The sequence below is a fragment of the Coturnix japonica genome, chromosome 1, assembly GCF_054131305.1.
Source record: "Coturnix japonica strain WE chromosome 1, WE-NBRP24, whole genome shotgun sequence".
Lineage (NCBI taxonomy): Eukaryota > Metazoa > Chordata > Aves > Galliformes > Phasianidae > Coturnix > Coturnix japonica.
Window position 1 is genome coordinate 52281978 of NC_140663.1, and position 17553 is coordinate 52299530.

The window sequence follows — 17553 nt, forward strand, 5'->3', positions numbered from 1 at the left end:
GGTGGGCGTGGCCTCCGCGCCTCCCGGGGCGGGGGCGGAGGGGCCGGGGCAGGGAAGATGGCGGCGGCGGAGCGGAGCCGCTCCCCGGCGGGGGGCTCCCCGGTGCCGGCCTGTATGTTCGCCCCGGAGCCCGGCTCTCCGGGCGGCAGGCCTCGCTTGGCGGCGGCCGCCTGCTCCTTGCGCTCTTCTTTCGAGGCGGAGGACGGTGAGGCGCTCAACGGAGAGCCCGAGATCGATCTCACCAGCAAGGTAGGCCCGAGGGTGGGCAGGGGCCGGGCCTTCTGTCACAGGGCCCTGTCCGGCGGGGAGGGGTTGGTACAGATAGCGGGAACCCTGCGTGGGCTCCTCGAGTTCCGTCCCGTTCGGCTGCTCGCTGTAACACTCCGCTCCGAGGGCCCGGCCCCTCAATGGGAGCGAGCAGGGGCTGTAGGAACCTGTGAGGGAACGGCTGAGCGCGGTACTGAACGCTCGGAAGATATCCTGTAAGGAAGCGAAGGATGAGCATCAAAACTTCGGCGTCCGCTGGGCCACCTGTTTGTGTCTGAGCAAGCTGGGCGAGGTGTGGATACCGGATGCCAGCACCGACCTGTGTACGTGTGTGTGCTTTGTGTTGGATATGACCGGCGTGGAGCAGCGCGCAGGACGTCTCCGAGGGCTGTCACCCATCCTGACAGCTGGGAACCGCCCGCAGCTCTGACCAAGAGGGAGGAAAGCTCTTCTCCTGCTGCTTCCATTGGTGTCAGCAGCCAGCCATCAGCTCCCAGACACCTGCAGGCAAAGAGGAAATGACAGGTGAGCGTTGTTTTGACCTTTATTACCACTGGCTTCTCCACACAGCACTATACACCTGCTGCCCTTCTTTCTCAAAGTGGTGCTGCAATGGCACAGGCTGCCCAGGGAGGTGGTGCAGTCACCGTCCCTGGAGGTGTTCCAGAGCCGCGTGGATGTGGCACTGAGGGATGTGGGCAGTGGGCATGGTGGGGATGGGCTGGCGGATGGACCAGGTGATCTTAGAGATCTTTCCCAACACAAATGATTGTACGATCTCTGTCTTGGCCGAGTGTTAAGGCTGTGAGCTCTACCCTATCTCCCATTCTCTGTTCTCAAAACAGCAGTCTCCCATATGGTGTGAACACAGGAGCTAACTTGGCCTCTTCCCCACCCCCCATTTCTCTGCTTTCCAGCTGAATTACTTCTCACCACTTCCTGCTTAAAACAGTGATTCCCACTGCAGTTAGTTTGCTGGCTTTCTGTCCCACTCTGACCCAGCTGTTTGCTGTCTGACACACTTCTCTCCCATTCCCCTCCCCAGTGTCTTTGCGGTGAGTTCTGCTCTTCATAGAGAACAGTGCTGGGGGATTTCTTATCAAGCACATGTACTTCATCAGTTGATCAAGCAAACAGTTCCATTCATCAGCACAAATCCATTATCACATTAATTTTAGTAGATGCTTCTTTTTCCTTCAAGACTAGTACACTGCAGTAGTAATTATCTTTTAGGTCAAAAACAAATCTCACAAAGCTATTAGTGAAGCAAAATTTTTTAAGTTATTATACATTAATTCTACGCTGACAACAGAACATTAGTAACACTCAAAGTATGTCTGTCTACAGGAAATAGGAAGTAAACTATGATGTTATGGAAGGTGTTGGTGTGAGATTGAAATGTCACAGGGCTGGGTTGTCTTTGCCCTGACTTCTCAGTGGTTCGTGGTAACCTCCCAGCCAAACGTCTGACTGTGTCATACTAGTAGAGCAGCACTGCATGCTCCTTAGTATTTGTTTTGCCTTTAACCTTTATAGTTTGCTCACCTTGTGGGTAGGGGATGTATCTTTCCTTAGGACTGCCTGTGAAGTATTCATACTATAACCTTAGCTTGATCTCAACAGAAGCTTTACATTGCTGTTCATTGGTTATGGCATCCTTCTTGCTGATGGGCAATGCAGAGTGCAGTCTGCTTGCCCCTTGGAATCACCTCATCCAGCTGTAACTGCTGCCCATCTCCAGTGTGTGTTAAGCCCAGAGCTTGTCAGAGGAAAGGTGGGAAACGTGACCACTCCCCAGACATTGGGTTGGAACTTTGGAGATGGCATCTCAAATTTGTGAGCTATGTTTCTTGTTGCTGTCACGAGAATAGAACAATAACTGGTTTTTGCTTTTTTGCCCTGTAGGAATTGTGAGATTGCTAGACCTGCATGACTTCTGCAGACTGCTCCATGTCCAGCAAAGCTGAAAGAACAAAAATGACAATGTTTGGCTTGATGAAAACCTGGAAAACAAGAGAGTATGTAATACAGGCATAGATGGGATTTCTCAAAGGTGGGAAAAGAAAACAAACAAACATAGAGAGCCTCTCTTTGACCAAGAAGGGATCTTCAGAACACCGAGTGAAGCGTTGCAGTGAGCTAGAACAATGGAGAACTGGCTGGTGGCTGCAGGCAGCAGAAGCAGCCACAAGAAATGCTGAACACCACTGAAAGGTCTGACCCACTAAAGCTACTGCTTGATCTATTCTTCCTCCTCTTGACACCCCACTAAATCATATCATCTGCAAACTTTGTTACCCTGGGGGAGGCTTTGAAGGACTCCTGCTATTCAGGGCAGCGGTGTAGTGCCTGGAACATCTTTCAGCATCACCACTGCTGATGGCGAACAGTGTTCTGATCTGTGCAGTCTGAACATGTGCAAGTACTGTGCTCTGTGAGCTCACAGCCCTCCTGCCCAGCACTGTGAGGAAGGGCTGCAGTGAGCTGCTTGGCTGAAGCGCCCCTGGTACTTTAGTCAACACACTACTGAAGCATTCAGACTTGTAGAAGAATGAAGCTGGTGCTGAGACTTGAAGAAATGGAACTTAGCGTGCTTATGTGCTGATGGCCCCTGTTTACTGATTTTAATGGATATAACCACCTATTTAATAGATTTTCCTGTGTTCCTGACCTGTCCTGGTTCACAAGCCTGAGCGGTGAGATGGTTTGCCAGGAGTTCCTGAAAGTGCTCACTGTACAAAACAAACCCTACGTGTCAACACACAGCCCTTCATTCCTGTCCTGCTCAAACCTCTCAGCAGATTCTGATTCTCCTCTTAATACATCCAGTGATTTCCTCAAAAAAACAAAACAAAACAAAACAAAACCAGAACAGACCAGTAATAAATGCAAAACTCAGTGCTTTATAGTGCAATAGAGAAAAACTGTGGCCTAGCACATCAGAGAACTTTACTACCTGCGCTGCTTTGCAGACCATACTAAGCAGTTCAAAGCCTTAGGTAGTGCACGCAAGTACATGAAGGTGGTTGTCTCTCAGCTCGCTGTCCCTTGCACAAATAGTGGTGTTCTGTGCTACTGTTAAGATCTGAGGAAGGCATTGCTTTGGCTGCCTTAAGCCCTCTTGTTAGCACTTGCTATCCATGCTCTGTTTTTCCAGATGTGCACACTGCTGCAGTTTTGAAAGCTGCCCAAGTGTTATGATCCTTTATGGTCCAGATTTCTAACAAAGGACTTTATCACCTATGTAGCAGCAGGTGGCAAAAGCTGAATATGTGTTTTGTTAGCTGTGCCAGCAAGTCAGGCTGTTTGAGGTCAGATGTAAAGACCGTGAGCTGCTGTAAGCCATATGCTTTAGAGAAATCTAGCACCAGTTTACTCTGGTCTGGATGCACAGTGGAGTGAAATATATCTTTCTGGCTGTGCTTTTGAAACGTGTACGTAAGAGCAGCTGGCACAGGTATGGATTTCATGGAGTGCTGTAAGGTGGCATAGCAGTGCGTGCCTATGGAGCTCTTGGTTTTGCTGCTTGTGTGTGTCTGCATATCAGTGGGTCTGCAGAGCTTCCTGTTCTGTAGGAGCAGCAGAAGTACCCACCTGTGGTGTTTGTTTGGAGGAAATCCCTCATCCCCTTTGTGCTTTTCTTGCGTGGAAACAGGTATTACACGGAAGTCGAAGTGGGATGTTCACTTGCATGTGGCTTTTAAACATTGGTTGCTTCAAAATGAGATGCTTGGTATTCTTACTTGCTTTGAAGTAAACCTTGCCATGTAAATGAGCTCTGAGCTCCGGCTAATCGTCTCGTGTAGTGTCACAAGGAAATAGTTGCCAGCAAAGCTGTCCTAAAAAACCAGCCACATATATACACAAAGCCAGAAAGCGGTCCTTGGAAAAGAGCCTTCATCTTTCAATAAAGCACACTGTTTGATTGTCCTCATAGCGGAAGTAGGTTTAGACTTTTATTTTTAACCTTGACATCTGCATGTTGGATATGTAATCTCTTTTCCAGCTGGTGATGGTGAGCCCGACCTCCGAGCAGTACGACAGTTTGCTGCGGCAGATGTCGGAGAGGATCGATGAGGGATGCGGGGAGACCATCTATGTCATCGGGCAGGGATCAGGTCAGTACGGCTGATAACAAGAGAAAACAGGAAAATCATAACATCTGTGATTGCTGTTGAAGATGATACTTCTCCAAAATAAAATGGAAACCTTCCTTAAGTGTAGCAGTTGGCCATCTTATGTACTCCTTGCATAAAACCATACAGATTCTTTGTTAGTGTGTGCCTTTACTCTGGAAAGGGAGGTTTGCCTTTTCTGAATGTGAGGTCTTTGTGTCTCATTCACTCAGCTGTGACTGCACGTGTTGGCCTTTGCAGGTTTTAGCAGTTTAGGGTGGGCTACCTTTTTTGTTCTTCTTCGTGACTGGAACGTTCCCATCTGATGCTGATAAAATAGTACTGTGCGTGGTCTTGTTTTGAAATGCTAATTTGTGAATGCAAAATGAGTTGTCTGTCTCTGTCATAAGGCTGAAGATGTACTTAAAGTATGCTAAATATCTATTGAATATCTAGTTGGAGGCAAATGTTCTACTGGTTACTATGCCTGAGGAAGAATGTAAAACCGTGGCAATCAGTGTTAGGGTTGGCTGCAGTAATGGAGGGAATTGTGCTACCTCAGCACTGTTTGCTTTTCAGATTTTCTTCGTGTCTTACAAAGCAGCCAACATAGAAAAGAAGCCAGGATTAGATGGGCAGTGGTCATGCAGCCTATTCCAAGGGAATGCTTTTCTTTGTCCAGACAAGCTTCCCAAGCATATTCTGAGCCCTTGGTCTTCCTGATAACCACAACGACAGGGAGATCTAGCTAGTCAGGCTAGTCAGTACTTTCTCTTCTAGAACAACTTATGGGTGTGTTAACAGGTTACTGTTGCAATGTTGTACTTAAAATAGGTATTTGTTGCTTAAAACTGGAAATAAAACATCTGGCTTTATTTCAGGATACTGCATAGCTGAGGGAGATGGGGTTCTTTTCTGTAGATCAGGGCTATTGGAAACAGCATCCAATAGAAGAAGGAAAAAGAAGATATCCCTCCACTTTCTCTTTCCCTTTGGAGTGTCTGTGATTTTGAATATGGTGGGTGTGATGACTGAGAGGTCAGGGAAGGCTGCCTTATCAGTATTGACAAATACCTGTTCTCCCTTAGCTGTTACTTCCATTCTCTGCTCCTTGTTCCCTTCTATGACCCAGAACCTGAACTATGGTGCTTCTTGTTTTTCCTACCATCTCCACAACTTCTTAGTTTGCTTATGAAAAACTGCCCAGCAGCTCTGTGTGTTGTAAAGCTGTGCAGTGACTGAAGTGCTGATTAGTCTATGCAAAGTGCAGTTACCAGCAGATGAGTCAGCTGTGCATATAAATGACTGCACAGCAATAATTTTGGTCATCCAGGTGCTATGTGTCACTCCACCTTTGCTTTTGTTTTTGGCTGGTTGTTTTTGTCCCACAGAGGAGATTCTGGCCTGAGATCTGTGCGGCTTCTGAGTACCTGGCGTAGGAGAATAGCTGAGAGCTCTGGTGGCCTTTCAAGTGGCTGAGTGGTTGCCACTGGCTTTCTCTGACAGCCCTTTTTTGGGGTGAGCTGTACAGAAAGAAGCAAGAGCGCCTCATTCTTTTTTTCCCCTGTCTGGTGAACTTGTCAGCATTTCTTCCAAGTGCAAGGATGAAGGCAGTGAGACAGGCCAAAAACCTTGATTTAACTGGAGCATATGGGGGCCAAAGGAATTACTGCACAGGCCAGATTTGCAGAAAAGTAGAGTCGGTGTGTGTTTTTTCCTGAAGTAAGCTGATAGCTTAAATTGCTTCCACATTCACTGGTTAACCATGATGATATTCCAGTCAGAGCTTTCATTTTTTTAATGGTTTTTTCCTCTATTACAGCATGAGTGGAGATTCTCTATCAGACTGAAGGAGTTTATTGTTTGTGGTAATAGCAAGGAAAGCTCTCTTTGGTGAAAGATTATGCGTTTCTAATATATTTTAAGACTTAAAATAGATAATCCTTTATTCTCTTTGGCAAAGGATGTTTATTCTGTTGACACAGTTGATGTCTCTGGTTCACATGTGAGCCCTGATGGGTATGAAAGTGCCAAGCAGGATGAAACTGCTGCTGGCTGTTGCACAGTGGTGCTCACAGACTGTCCTTTGTCTCCTCCACCAGATGGAACCGAATATGGTCTGAGCGAGGCAGACATGGAAGCATCCTATGCCACACTGAAGAGCATGGCCGAGCAGATCGAAGCTGACGTGATCCTCCTGCGGGAGCACCAAGAGGCAGGGGGCAAGGTGCAGGACTACCTGGTTCGGAAACGTGTGGGTGACAACGACTTCCTGGAGGTCAGGTGAGGAGCCGGGTGGAGACAAGTTTAGTCAGCAGCCCTGCTGCATTCTTACCCTGTGAGCACTCTGTGATGCTGAGCCAGCAACGCTGGTTTGAGTCTAGGTGTTGTCGCTGCCCAGCAAAGCTCGACCACTCCTTGCTAATGAAATCTCTTTTTTGTTGTTATTGCTGTCTTTTTTTGCACACAAATTATAGAGATTTACCTCTGTATAGCTGGGAACTGTTGTTTGGATGATAGTGTGGGGATATTTGTGCTAGAATTCCATCAGGATTTTCTTCTACCCCAAGACTGATGATTCTGATCGCCTTTTAGTGGATATCTAATAGCTTGTGGAGTTTGACTTCAGAATCTGTCTGGCCTTGGATAGAATGGATTTCCACCATTAGCCAACGGCCATAATCATCACCTTTATCAGAAACAGGAAGGGGACTGCTGTAAGGAAGAGTCTTCTCCGAGTAGGTTTCATTGTTCTTCGGGTTTTGCCTTTTCCAGGAACAGCAGCTTATATTTCTCTTTTCTCTCTTGCATATGGTGCTATTGCAACATGAAGAATACAAAAATAGTGGAGGGATTCTAGCCCAAGCTGAGATTTAGATTTTTGAACTGCTACAGCACCTGTGTTTGACTGCAGAGACTAGGAGTTGAAAGAAGAGATATTCTGTATAACCACCAAGCAGTTCTGGATTCAACGCTCTAAATCCTGAGCATCAGTGACATGTTCCATCAATCTTCTACTTCTCAGACCCCAGAGCTTGAGATGTTCCCTGATAACTGGGAATTATGAAAGAGTCTCTGCTCTGCTTGTAGGGGTCCAATGTTTTTATATTTCTGTTTGGTTAGGGAGAAGAAACTACTGGCAGGAGCAGTGGTGTTTGGAGTTTGTAGCTTCAGATATCAGATTTTGACAGGCTCCTCTTTCCCTTTCAGGGTAGCAGTGGTTGGCAATGTGGATGCAGGAAAGAGCACCTTGCTGGGTGTCCTAACACATGGTGAGCTCGACAACGGTCGAGGCTTTGCTCGGCAAAAGCTCTTCCGCCATAAGCATGAGATTGAGTCAGGCCGCACCAGCAGCGTGGGCAATGACATCCTGGGCTTCGACAGTGAGGGCAACGTGGTGAACAAGCCTGACAGCCACGGTGGCAGCTTGGAGTGGACAAAGATCTGCGAGAAATCCACCAAGGTCATTACTTTCATTGACCTGGCTGGTCATGAGAAATACCTGAAAACCACCGTCTTTGGCATGACCGGCCATTTACCTGACTTCTGCATGCTTATGGTAGGTAGCAAGAAAGATCTGTTGTACCTGCAGCTTTACAGCCTCAACTTCTTTCTCCTGTAAGGTCCCTGTGGGTTGTGGGGGGAGGCAGCATCTCCCTGGCGTGGAGAGGAACTGCTGCCAGGGGTATCTAGGCAGGATTCTGTGACAGGTTCCCCAGGACTGTCAGTCACAAAGAGGTCCAAGATGTATGATTCTTGGCAATTGAATGCTTTCTAGACTCCAGAGCACCTTGTTAGAGCTGTGGAGAAATGATTTCTTAGCCAGTATCTGCAAGCATTTGAAGTGAGTAGTCTCCTCGTGTGATTCCACTGCCACATCTACAAGCTGGCCACAGCCTACTGTGTGTGTGATGCAAGACATTCTCTAACCCAGCTTACTAAAGGAGGAGCACTGACATCCATGTATCTTGTATTTGATGTAGGTTGGCAGTAATGCTGGGATTGTGGGAATGACCAAGGAGCACTTGGGACTGGCACTTGCACTCAATGTTCCTGTCTTTGTTGTGGTGACCAAGATAGACATGTGTCCAGCCAATATCCTCCAAGGTAAGTCCTACGTGCTCTCTCTCCAGGCATGTTCCTTCTGAATGTGCCACAGTCCTCCATTTAGGTTGAGGAATCATTGCCAGGAGAAAGTTGCTTTGTTTGGCTTTAACCGCATCTTAAACACCTTAAAGAAATCTAAACTTTTTATTTCCCTTGCCCATTTGCAAGGCGGTTTGCTTGTAGTCACTTTTCAGAGTGACCCTGACAGGAGGGGCTCAGCTGAGCAACAAAAAAATTGACTGCTATAGGATTTTGTTTAACTGAGCTCCAAGGGGAAAAGTGTGCAGGTAGGGCTGTGGTTTTTCTTTTCTCTGTGGCTATTCAAGCCTGGAGAGAAAGTCTGGAAGTTGTCTTGAATTTGCTGCTTCTTACCCACAGTTTGGATGTGATCTTAAGCCATGGTCAGTCTTGTTCTCTAGCAGCTGCTAGGCAAAGGGCACAGCTGCTTATTGCGTCCTGCTTACTTGGGCACTTCTCAGATATGCTGGCGTCACTTCAGCAGCACCTTCCTTTGTCTGACCAACTAACCAACATGCAGGAAATCACAGTTCAAGGCAGCCACATATGTGTAGCAGGTCTGGCAAAGGCACAGGCAAAGGATGGCAATGAGCAGCAGGGGCTAACAAGTTCCTTGGGACCCCAGCAGTGGCCCTTTAAACTGCATGACATTTTTTTCAGGGTGTGGCTAGTTCTCACCTTTAAAATCCCCCTGGTGTGTTGTGCTGTGGTTAATTGGAGTGATGCTTTGTTTATTTACTAAGCAGTCCTTTGGATCAGGAAAGTGGGTGCTCCCAGTACTGTCTGCAGCCACCTTGTTTTAGTAAAAATCCTGAGTGTGTTTCAGGGCAACAGAAGCATGTGATCAAAAGATCATTTGAATATTTCTATAATAGGTTTGTGAAATAAACGCAAGGCCTGACTAATAATATAATGACTGGGAAGGAAGGGGAATGTTTGGCTCAGTGAGGAGAGAAGAGCTGCTCTTGGGAGAAGCCTCCCTTGTGTCATGTTCTGTTTAAATTAAATAGACACAAGGTTTGGCTCGAATGTATCTGTGAGGAGCAGATGGCATGATTAGATATTTGTCTTTGTATCCAAAACATTACCCTCCCATAGGCAATTGTTGGTTCACAAAAACCATTTAATTGGATGACAATTGAATGATTTACTCTTTTAAACCCATATCAGCCTTTTGTTTTTTCCCCTTGTGTTATAAGGCACTTTGCAGGAAACTGATGTTAGTACATCAGGTATTGCCTCTGCTGGAGGACAGGTAGGAGCCTTAGAATATAAATGAAAAAGGGAAGAATTCAAAGCTGGGAGATTTGTCTGAAAACTGTTACACCTGGGTCTATGTTGTCATAGTTTTTAGAGATGATCTTTACCCTTTTTATGCTTCTCTGATCTTCTGTGGTAGATCAGTTGTCAGCCAAAGGCTTTTGAGGTTTGTTTGGTCAAAATTGATTTCTAATTCACATATTCTCTGGTATGAGAAAGCCTTTCTAGGAAGAGGAAGTATTTTATAACTACTTACAGCTCCTTAATAGACAGCTATAAAACTTGTACTTCACCACATTGCACTTGTAGCTGCAAATATCTGTCTGTCGCTTGGCAGCAGGCATGAAATAGAAGATGGAATAGCTCCTAAATCCCATCTTGGCTGTAGCAAACTCACAGTAGCACTCACACACTTTTGGCCATCTTCTCCTGTCTGTTTGTGCAAGAGTGCCAGCCTCCCTTCGGGAAAGCCAGCAAAAGTGATTTGTAAAGGCGGGAGATGCTGCCCTAACAATATTCATTTCACCCTTTAAGAAACCCTGAAGCTGTTACAGCGACTGCTGAAGTCCCCAGGGTGCAGGAAGATTCCCGTGCTGGTTCAGAGCAAGGATGATGTCATTGTAACAGCCTCCAACTTCAGCTCAGAGAGGTAATGGGAGTAGAAGAGAGTTGTTTCTCTTTCAATCCTGTCTGGAGACTGGGTGAGAAGGTTCAGAGAGAGTCCTGTTGTCTAGATGTGTTCAGGTTGTGTTTGCCATGTGGTGTGTTGATTCCGTAAGAGTGTGTTCTAAGATTGACCTGCTTGTTGCTCCCCTCTGAGGCAGAAATGATAGGCTGTTTCTGAACAGTCCGTAGGGTACTCAACTTCCTTCAGTCCTGGAACCTTACACTTTTTCCTGAATGCCATTAGAAGGCAGAGGCAGTGTTGTAGGGTTTCAGAGATGGGGTGTTGTGCGTCTGACTGCTTGCCAGTCTCTCCCTTCCTAGCACTGTGTGTTGAATACAGTCCAGGACTTTGGATGTCTCCCTACATGCGGAATCCCAGGCAGGGAGGCAAACTAACTCAATTTTCATCAATTTCCCTTTACAGGATGTGTCCAATTTTCCAGATCTCGAATGTCACTGGGGAGAACCTAGATTTGCTGAAGATGTTTCTTAATCTCTTGTCTCCACGGACCAGTTACAGGGAAGAAGAACCAGCAGAATTCCAGATAGATGATACTTACTCTGTCCCGGTAAGGGACTTGGCGTTTGGAGCAATTTTCCTCTGTGTGTTTTAGGTTAAAGCGGGTATCATCCCTAGGGAAGGATGTTCTAGAGCTCATCTGCGAGTGTGGTTGGTGTTTGTTTTCTGACACAGGGTGTAGGAACGGTTGTGTCTGGGACGACGCTGAGAGGCCTAATCAAGCTGAATGACACCTTGCTGCTGGGGCCGGATCCGCTTGGCAACTTCCTGCCTATTGCTGTCAAATCCATCCACCGCAAGAGAATGCCTGTCAAAGAAGTGCGGGGAGGCCAGACCGCCTCCTTTGCTTTGAAGAAGGTGAGATGATCTGCTCAGGACCCCCAGAATAGAATCTACCCCCATAATTTCAGAGTGCTCTTGAAGATCAGCCGCTATTGGACCGTGAATCTCAGCTTCCTCGTTCTGTGGCACAGTAAAATGCTGTAGAAACCCTGTAGGTCCCATGTTCCACCTGACAGGTGCCAGGCTAGAGCAGTGGGACCCAAGACAATGAGGAATAGTATTGGAGATATGTAACAAAGCAAGAAAATTCTCTGTGCTGCAACGGCATGAGTGTTTCTAAGTAAGATGTCCTCAGAAATTTCTGCTGAACTTGATTTTTGCAACCTTTGCATAACATTGTTGCCTACTGTTGAATTGTACTTGTTTTGCCTTTTTGTGTGCATGAGTTAATATCTATGAAATCCCTCTGGATGACATCATCCAGAGAAGGGAATTTCTTCTCCAGAGAGTCATGCTGAAGATTTTTTTTGGGTCTTTGCTTTTCAGATCAAGCGTTCTTCTATCCGGAAAGGAATGGTAATGGTGTCACCCCGCCTGAATCCACAAGCATCATGGGAGTTTGAAGCAGAGATTCTGGTGCTCCATCACCCCACCACCATCAGCCCACGGTATCAGGCCATGGGTATGTGTTAGAGTGCAGCCTCAGCTGTGTTTCCTAGTGGTAGTAGTTTACTTCAGCTTTAGTCTTTTCAGTCCTGATGTCTGTGTTAACATTAATAGAAGCCTGAGTTTTTGCCCTTACTGTCCCAACAATCTATTAGAGAAACAGGAGGGAAGAGACTGAGAAGAGTAATGGGGATAAATATGTAAAAAGGAGATCTGTGACTCCAACTGTTTTTGTAGCCTGCCTGAGCTATATCTCCATGGTGTAAAGATTCTTAACCTTCTACTGTAGATAGGCTCATTTTGGGTCTGGCCTTCTAGCCCAGCTGCATGGTGTGTAGGATTCTGTTCAGGGTGCTTCATTAAGTTTCCATCCAAAGGCAACTGTTCTATCTCATACGTGTTTTCTCTTTGAGCACTGAACAAAGGCAGATGTGTGACGCATATAGTCTGTGGTACAGAGTTGATTATCACATACCAAACTCAGCACCGTTAGTTTTAAAGTAGCACGAGCTGCCTTAGATGTCTTTCTGAAGCTTATTCCTCTAATGACACCATTTGTTGAAAGCTTTTTGTGCATTACATTCACAGTGCATTGTGGCAGCATCCGTCAGACAGCCACAATTCTCAGTATGGACAAGGACTGCCTGCGGACAGGGGACAAAGCTACAGTGCACTTTCGCTTCATCAAAACCCCGGAGTATTTGCATATAGACCAGCGCCTGGTCTTCCGTGAAGGCCGTACCAAAGCTGTGGGTACCATCACTAAGGTAAAGGCCAAAGAGCCTGACTCTTTTTTCCCATTAGCTACTTGTGTTGCTGAGAAACCAGCAGGAGAATCCCGATAGATCTGGAGAATTGAGGGAAGAGGCTGTCATTCAATCACGGATGTCAGTCCTGACGTGGGTTGCAGATGACCAGTATGCTTTGCCGTGTGGTGGGTCTTAGCTGGTACTAATGAGGTGATGAGAAGGTAGGGGGTAGCCCAAACACCTCTGGTTCTTAAGGCTTAATCTCTTTCTGAGGGCTTCCAGCTGGTCCCTTTGATTCATATGGTGGAGGTCTGAGTGGCATCTCATCTGAGTGGCGCTTTCAGCCCCATAGGGATTCTGGAGGGCAGATGAGGATTTCTTTGAACAGAATGTTGACTGCATTCTTTTCCCAGTATCTGTTGATTATTAATTCTCCTTTTTCTGGTTTGTTTTTTGTTTCAAAAATGGCGCTGAACCTTAACAGATTGGCCTAGCAATTTTAACGTTGCTTTTGTCCTCTCCCTTTGTGATATGCAGTTACTCCAGACCACCAATAACTCCCCAATGAACTCCAAGCCACAGCAGATCAAGATGCAGTCAACAAAGAAAGGAGCTCTTACAAAACGAGAGGATGGTGTTCCTCCAGTTGGGATGGCAACTGGGGGCCCACTGGTGGGGGACGAGCCCCCCTCAACAGCCGCAGCACCACCAACACCGACCGCCCTGCAGCCATCGGTAAGTGAGGGGAGCAGCTTGTCCTTTATAGCTCTTTGCAGCCTGTTTTCCGGCTGTTGGAGGAAAGATGCTTTAGTTATTCTCTCATTGCACTCACCTTGAGACACGTGTGGCAGAAGCAAATGGAAATATAAATAGTCTCAAGGCAAAAATCAGAATTATCTGATGACTGGATGACGCTTTATGGCTGACATTCCAGCAGCAAGAAGTGTTGGAGCCTGGGACAATTAAAATTGGACCTCGGGAGTAAGGCTGTGTAACCCCACTTTGCAACATTGCTCTACTTGACTGTGGTCATGATGGAAAAGTTCTTGCATGTGCCCAGTAGCTGAAGTAGCAAAAAAACCAAACACTCATAGAATGGATCTCTGAATGAGAGATGGAGCATCCCCTCTAGGGAAACTGCAACACAAGTGATGGTATCAGGCACAGCTCATGGAAAGAAGATGGAGGTATCCAAGGAGAAGGGTACAGTCTGTTTTTTTGATGCTCCTTTCTGGAGCCAGGAGTTGTACTTGGTGATCCTTATGGATCCCTTCCAGCTTGGGATATGTTATGATTCTAAGGAAAGGCCTTTTGCTTTCTAGACAGGTTTGTCCAACTTGCCTTGTTGGTTAGGACTTCTCAGCTTGTTTTTTTTTCCAAGTATACCCAGCTGTGAAAGGAACAAAAACTCCTGCAAGCTTTAGGAGTTATTTTTTCAGTTTTCTTACACAGATCTTCTTTCACTGTATTTACCTGGTAAGCAGCAAAAGGTTCAGAAACTGGCTGTCAAGAGTCTTGGTCAGCATTCTCCCTTTTAATTTTAACTGTAGTAGTTGCCATTGATCAAGTCTCAGACTTCTGAGCCAGGCTGACTTCTGAAAGAGGGTCCTCTGGTAGAGGTTCTTTCCTGTGTATATGCATGTGGCTTCTTATTGATCGCGCGTTACCTTGTTGTGGAATCACTGTGGTTATAGGAAAAGCTCCTCACTTGTTTTGTCCCTCCCCCTGAGAGTCTGTGTTGCTTTTGCTCTTGCTGATTCCTGTCTCCCTCTCCTCGATGCTTCCCATCAGCCTGCACTGGATGAAGAGCCCCACATCCGTGAGGGCAACAAGGTATTTGGCTACTTTGAATGAGAATAGTGGGTTTGCTGGCTGGAGTCTGGGGGCAGAGTCACATTAGCAGGAGTGCTGGGAGGGGGGGCCCTCCTTCCATTCCCCACAAAGCTAAGGGAATCTGAGATTCAGTCGACCAAATGCTGAGCTCTGTGGCTCCTGCTGACTCCTCTAGGAGTTAAGCATCCAGAACACTGGGAAATCAGGTCTTCCCTGGCTCAAAGGCCCACACTTCATAGTATGTTTGTCTGCCTCGTTGCTCCCTCCATCATGGTGTGTCTGCCTTTTTTCCTTCCTGCAGTAGTAAGCAGCCAATCAGTCACAGCCACCATCCCAGTACCTGGATGTGTGTCTTGGACTCCTGCTGTGTTGATGATCCGATGTGGAGGTCACTGCATACTAAGATGTCTCTAATTGTTTTTTCAGTCAAAAGTTGGAGGAGGAGGTCGGCGGCGAGGAGGTCAGCGCCATAAAGTGAAGTCTCAAGGAGCCTGTGTGACTCCTGCCAGCGGCTGCTAAATTTCTTACTCCCCCTCCTCCTGAGGAATTCCTCCCTTTCCTTTCATTTCTTATCCAAAAGATCCAGAGCAGCTCAAACCAAAATCCATCCCAGCTGACTGGCTGCAGAAGAATCTTCCTTCCTCCTCAAAGGAGAAGATGGAGAGGAACATTAACTTATAAGCTAATGAAGGTGATAAGACACAGAACTGAGTTACTGACACCTTCCTCCTCCCCCTGTCGACACATTTTTGTACATCATGGGCTTAGTTTTTATTCTTATTAGTTTTTATTATATTTTGTGTGCATGAAGATGAGAGACTGGATAGAGCCAAGAAGAGCCAGTTAGCTGCCTCCCTCCTCCCTCACCCCATTCTGGCTGCGGGACTCGCTGTTCTCTCTCACATGCTATCTCAAATCCTGGGGCTGTCAAACACCTGAAATTTCAGACTTGCAGTGGTTAAAACTCGTTGTTTAGGGTGAGTCTGTATGGCACTGCTTCTGCACTGCTGTGGCCACATGCCAGATATATTTCCGAGTTCTCCCCCATCATATTCTATTTGGAAGTGGTTTTAATTTTAGGTCGTAGTGACAGAGATTTGAATGAGATGATGGTAAGAAAAAATTCATTAGCTGGAGGTCTAAGAGGGAAGGAAACTGGAAAGCAGTTATTGATCTTAAGTTGAGGAGTCCCATACTAAATATCCTTCTCAAATGCAGTAGTAGCAGTTAAGATTTTTTTTTTAGAGACAGAGATAAATGGGCAATGATTTGCTTTTCCTTTTCCCTGCTTTTCCTATTGTCTGTTGGGCACATTTTGGAGCAAATCCTACCCACCTCTCTTGGCTATGGCAGCTCAATGAGCAGTATTAACAATATTGGGCAGGAGCACTCAGTCCGTCCCTTGAGCCAGAGAAAAAGCCTTCTCACCTCGACGGACAGAGACCCCACGGGTGGAACAGACACCAGGTAAAGATGACCTCCCCTTCATTTTGGTTGCTCCAGGATTTCCTAAGCGTTTTCTAGAACTCACTGGCCCAACTTTGCTGTGGTAAGGATTATATGATTTGTCTTCTCCCCTCTTGGCCAGAGAGGCACCAAACTTAGAGAAGTACTTTCAGGTTTGGAAGTGCGTGGTAAATTTTCTGCCTTTAATTGAATTAATTCAGCTGTAAATGGTAAATTTGAGTTTCAGGAAGGCCCTGCAAGCACGCTCTGTGAATTACCAATATCATGTCTTCTAACTCCAGGCTGTGTGAGCGATCAGTTCCCCGTTTGTTCTCATCTCTCTTCTCACTCAGCCCCTCGGTGGCTGCCTGCAGGCCAGGAGTTACCCCCTGTGGGTGGGAGTGCAGGGCCATCTGGAGGGAGGAGATGGACACCAGCAGATCGCTGCTCTCCCCGGCAGGTGTGGTCACCTTCAGTTTCTTTGAGGTCCTTCTTCCCCAGTGGAAGACTTCTCATGGAGAGAGACTTTTAAAGTTGCAGTCCCACTCCAGAGGGCTGTTCCTGTTTCTTGCTAGAATTGTAGAGCTTGTTCCATTCACTGCTTGGTTTCAGGTAGGCTGGAAAGCCAAGTTTGGAGGTAGGCTCAAATGCCATCCAAGCGAGAGCAAGCAGTAGGGCTAGCGAGGGAAAAGCTCATCTTCTGCTGTGGATATCAGCACTCCAAAAGCATTAAGCAGAGCGGTGAGCTGAGGAACACCATGGAGAGGAGGTACTTTGCCTTAGAGACTGTAACGGCCTGAGCACGGGTGGCAGCGGGGAGGTCAGCCCATCCTTTCCCAGCTATGTGCCTCAACACCAGCGCTCTCCTGGAGAGGGGGGAACCATAGGCGGCTCCGACACCTAATAGCACCTGCGTTGTGAGGGTGTGAAGTGTGGCTAAGAAGGGCGCGAGGGCCTGCTGCCTTCGTCCTGGCCCTGTGTAGCAGCATCAAATGCATCAGATTTCACCACCCTCCGCTTCCATGGGGAGCAGAGGGCCGCGGCGGTGTTCTCTTTCTCCATTCCTTGTGCTCCAAATGAAGGAGACTGCCGAGACTGGAAGAGGGTTTAATTTCAGTTTGGGTGAAGGAAGCGGCGCGATCTCTTTTGTGACCAGCATTCAAAGATCACTCGGGCTGGTGTGATCTATAAAATAAATTTTACAAAGGTTTGTTCCGAGTTAAAGGCTGCCTTGTGGCTTTTTGTCCTGCCGGAAAAGCAGTGCTTGCAGCTCCAACACCGCCTGCCACAATAATGTTCACCTGGCACTGCTTGCTTTTGCTGGCTGCAAGGGGAGGCCGTGCTTGCAGCAGGGAGCAAAGTCCAGAGGATTGTGCTGTAGCTGAGCCCCTACAGAATTTGCTTTGTGTAAGAGCTGGTGCTTCTCGGTGGTGAAATGCCAAGCGTACTAATTCTGCTGTAATTGGTGAGCGTAGGCTCCAGCCAGCTCTGGGGTGTGGGGATGTTGTCCTTGTGCCAGAGCCTGCCCCCAGACACAAAGCAGCCTCACAGGGAACTGTAGCAGAGAGCCAAGGCTGGGGCACAGCCCTGAGCTGGGGCACTGCTAGAAGGCTGCAAGCAAGGC

The 17553-nt window shown here is 47.1% G+C and overlaps 1 protein-coding gene across 4 annotated transcripts; it reads left to right on the forward strand.

Annotated features, from left to right (window-relative positions):
• The first annotated feature begins 39 nt into the window (after positions 1-39).
• On the forward strand, positions 40-17153 carry GTPBP1 (GTP binding protein 1). Of its 4 annotated transcripts, XM_085519866.1 has the most exons (14): positions 40-792; positions 2173-2285; positions 4274-4385; positions 6485-6665; positions 7593-7941; positions 8366-8489; positions 10302-10416; positions 10858-11002; positions 11128-11310; positions 11782-11917; positions 12490-12668; positions 13188-13385; positions 14442-14483; positions 14910-17153. In XM_085519866.1, the coding sequence occupies exons 3-14, from the start codon at positions 4280-4282 to the stop codon at positions 15000-15002; spliced, it is 1851 nt and encodes a 616-aa protein (XP_085375992.1). In that variant the 5' UTR covers positions 40-792; positions 2173-2285; positions 4274-4279; the 3' UTR covers positions 15003-17153. The 4 variants fall into 4 exon arrangements, with proteins under 4 accessions (XP_085375992.1, XP_015718805.1, XP_015718812.1 ...); XM_015863319.3 differs by lacking the exon at positions 2173-2285 and having other exon boundaries at positions 40-249; XM_015863331.3 differs by lacking the exons at positions 40-792; positions 2173-2285 and adding an exon at positions 2342-2481.
• Positions 17154-17553: the final 400 nt, after the last annotated feature.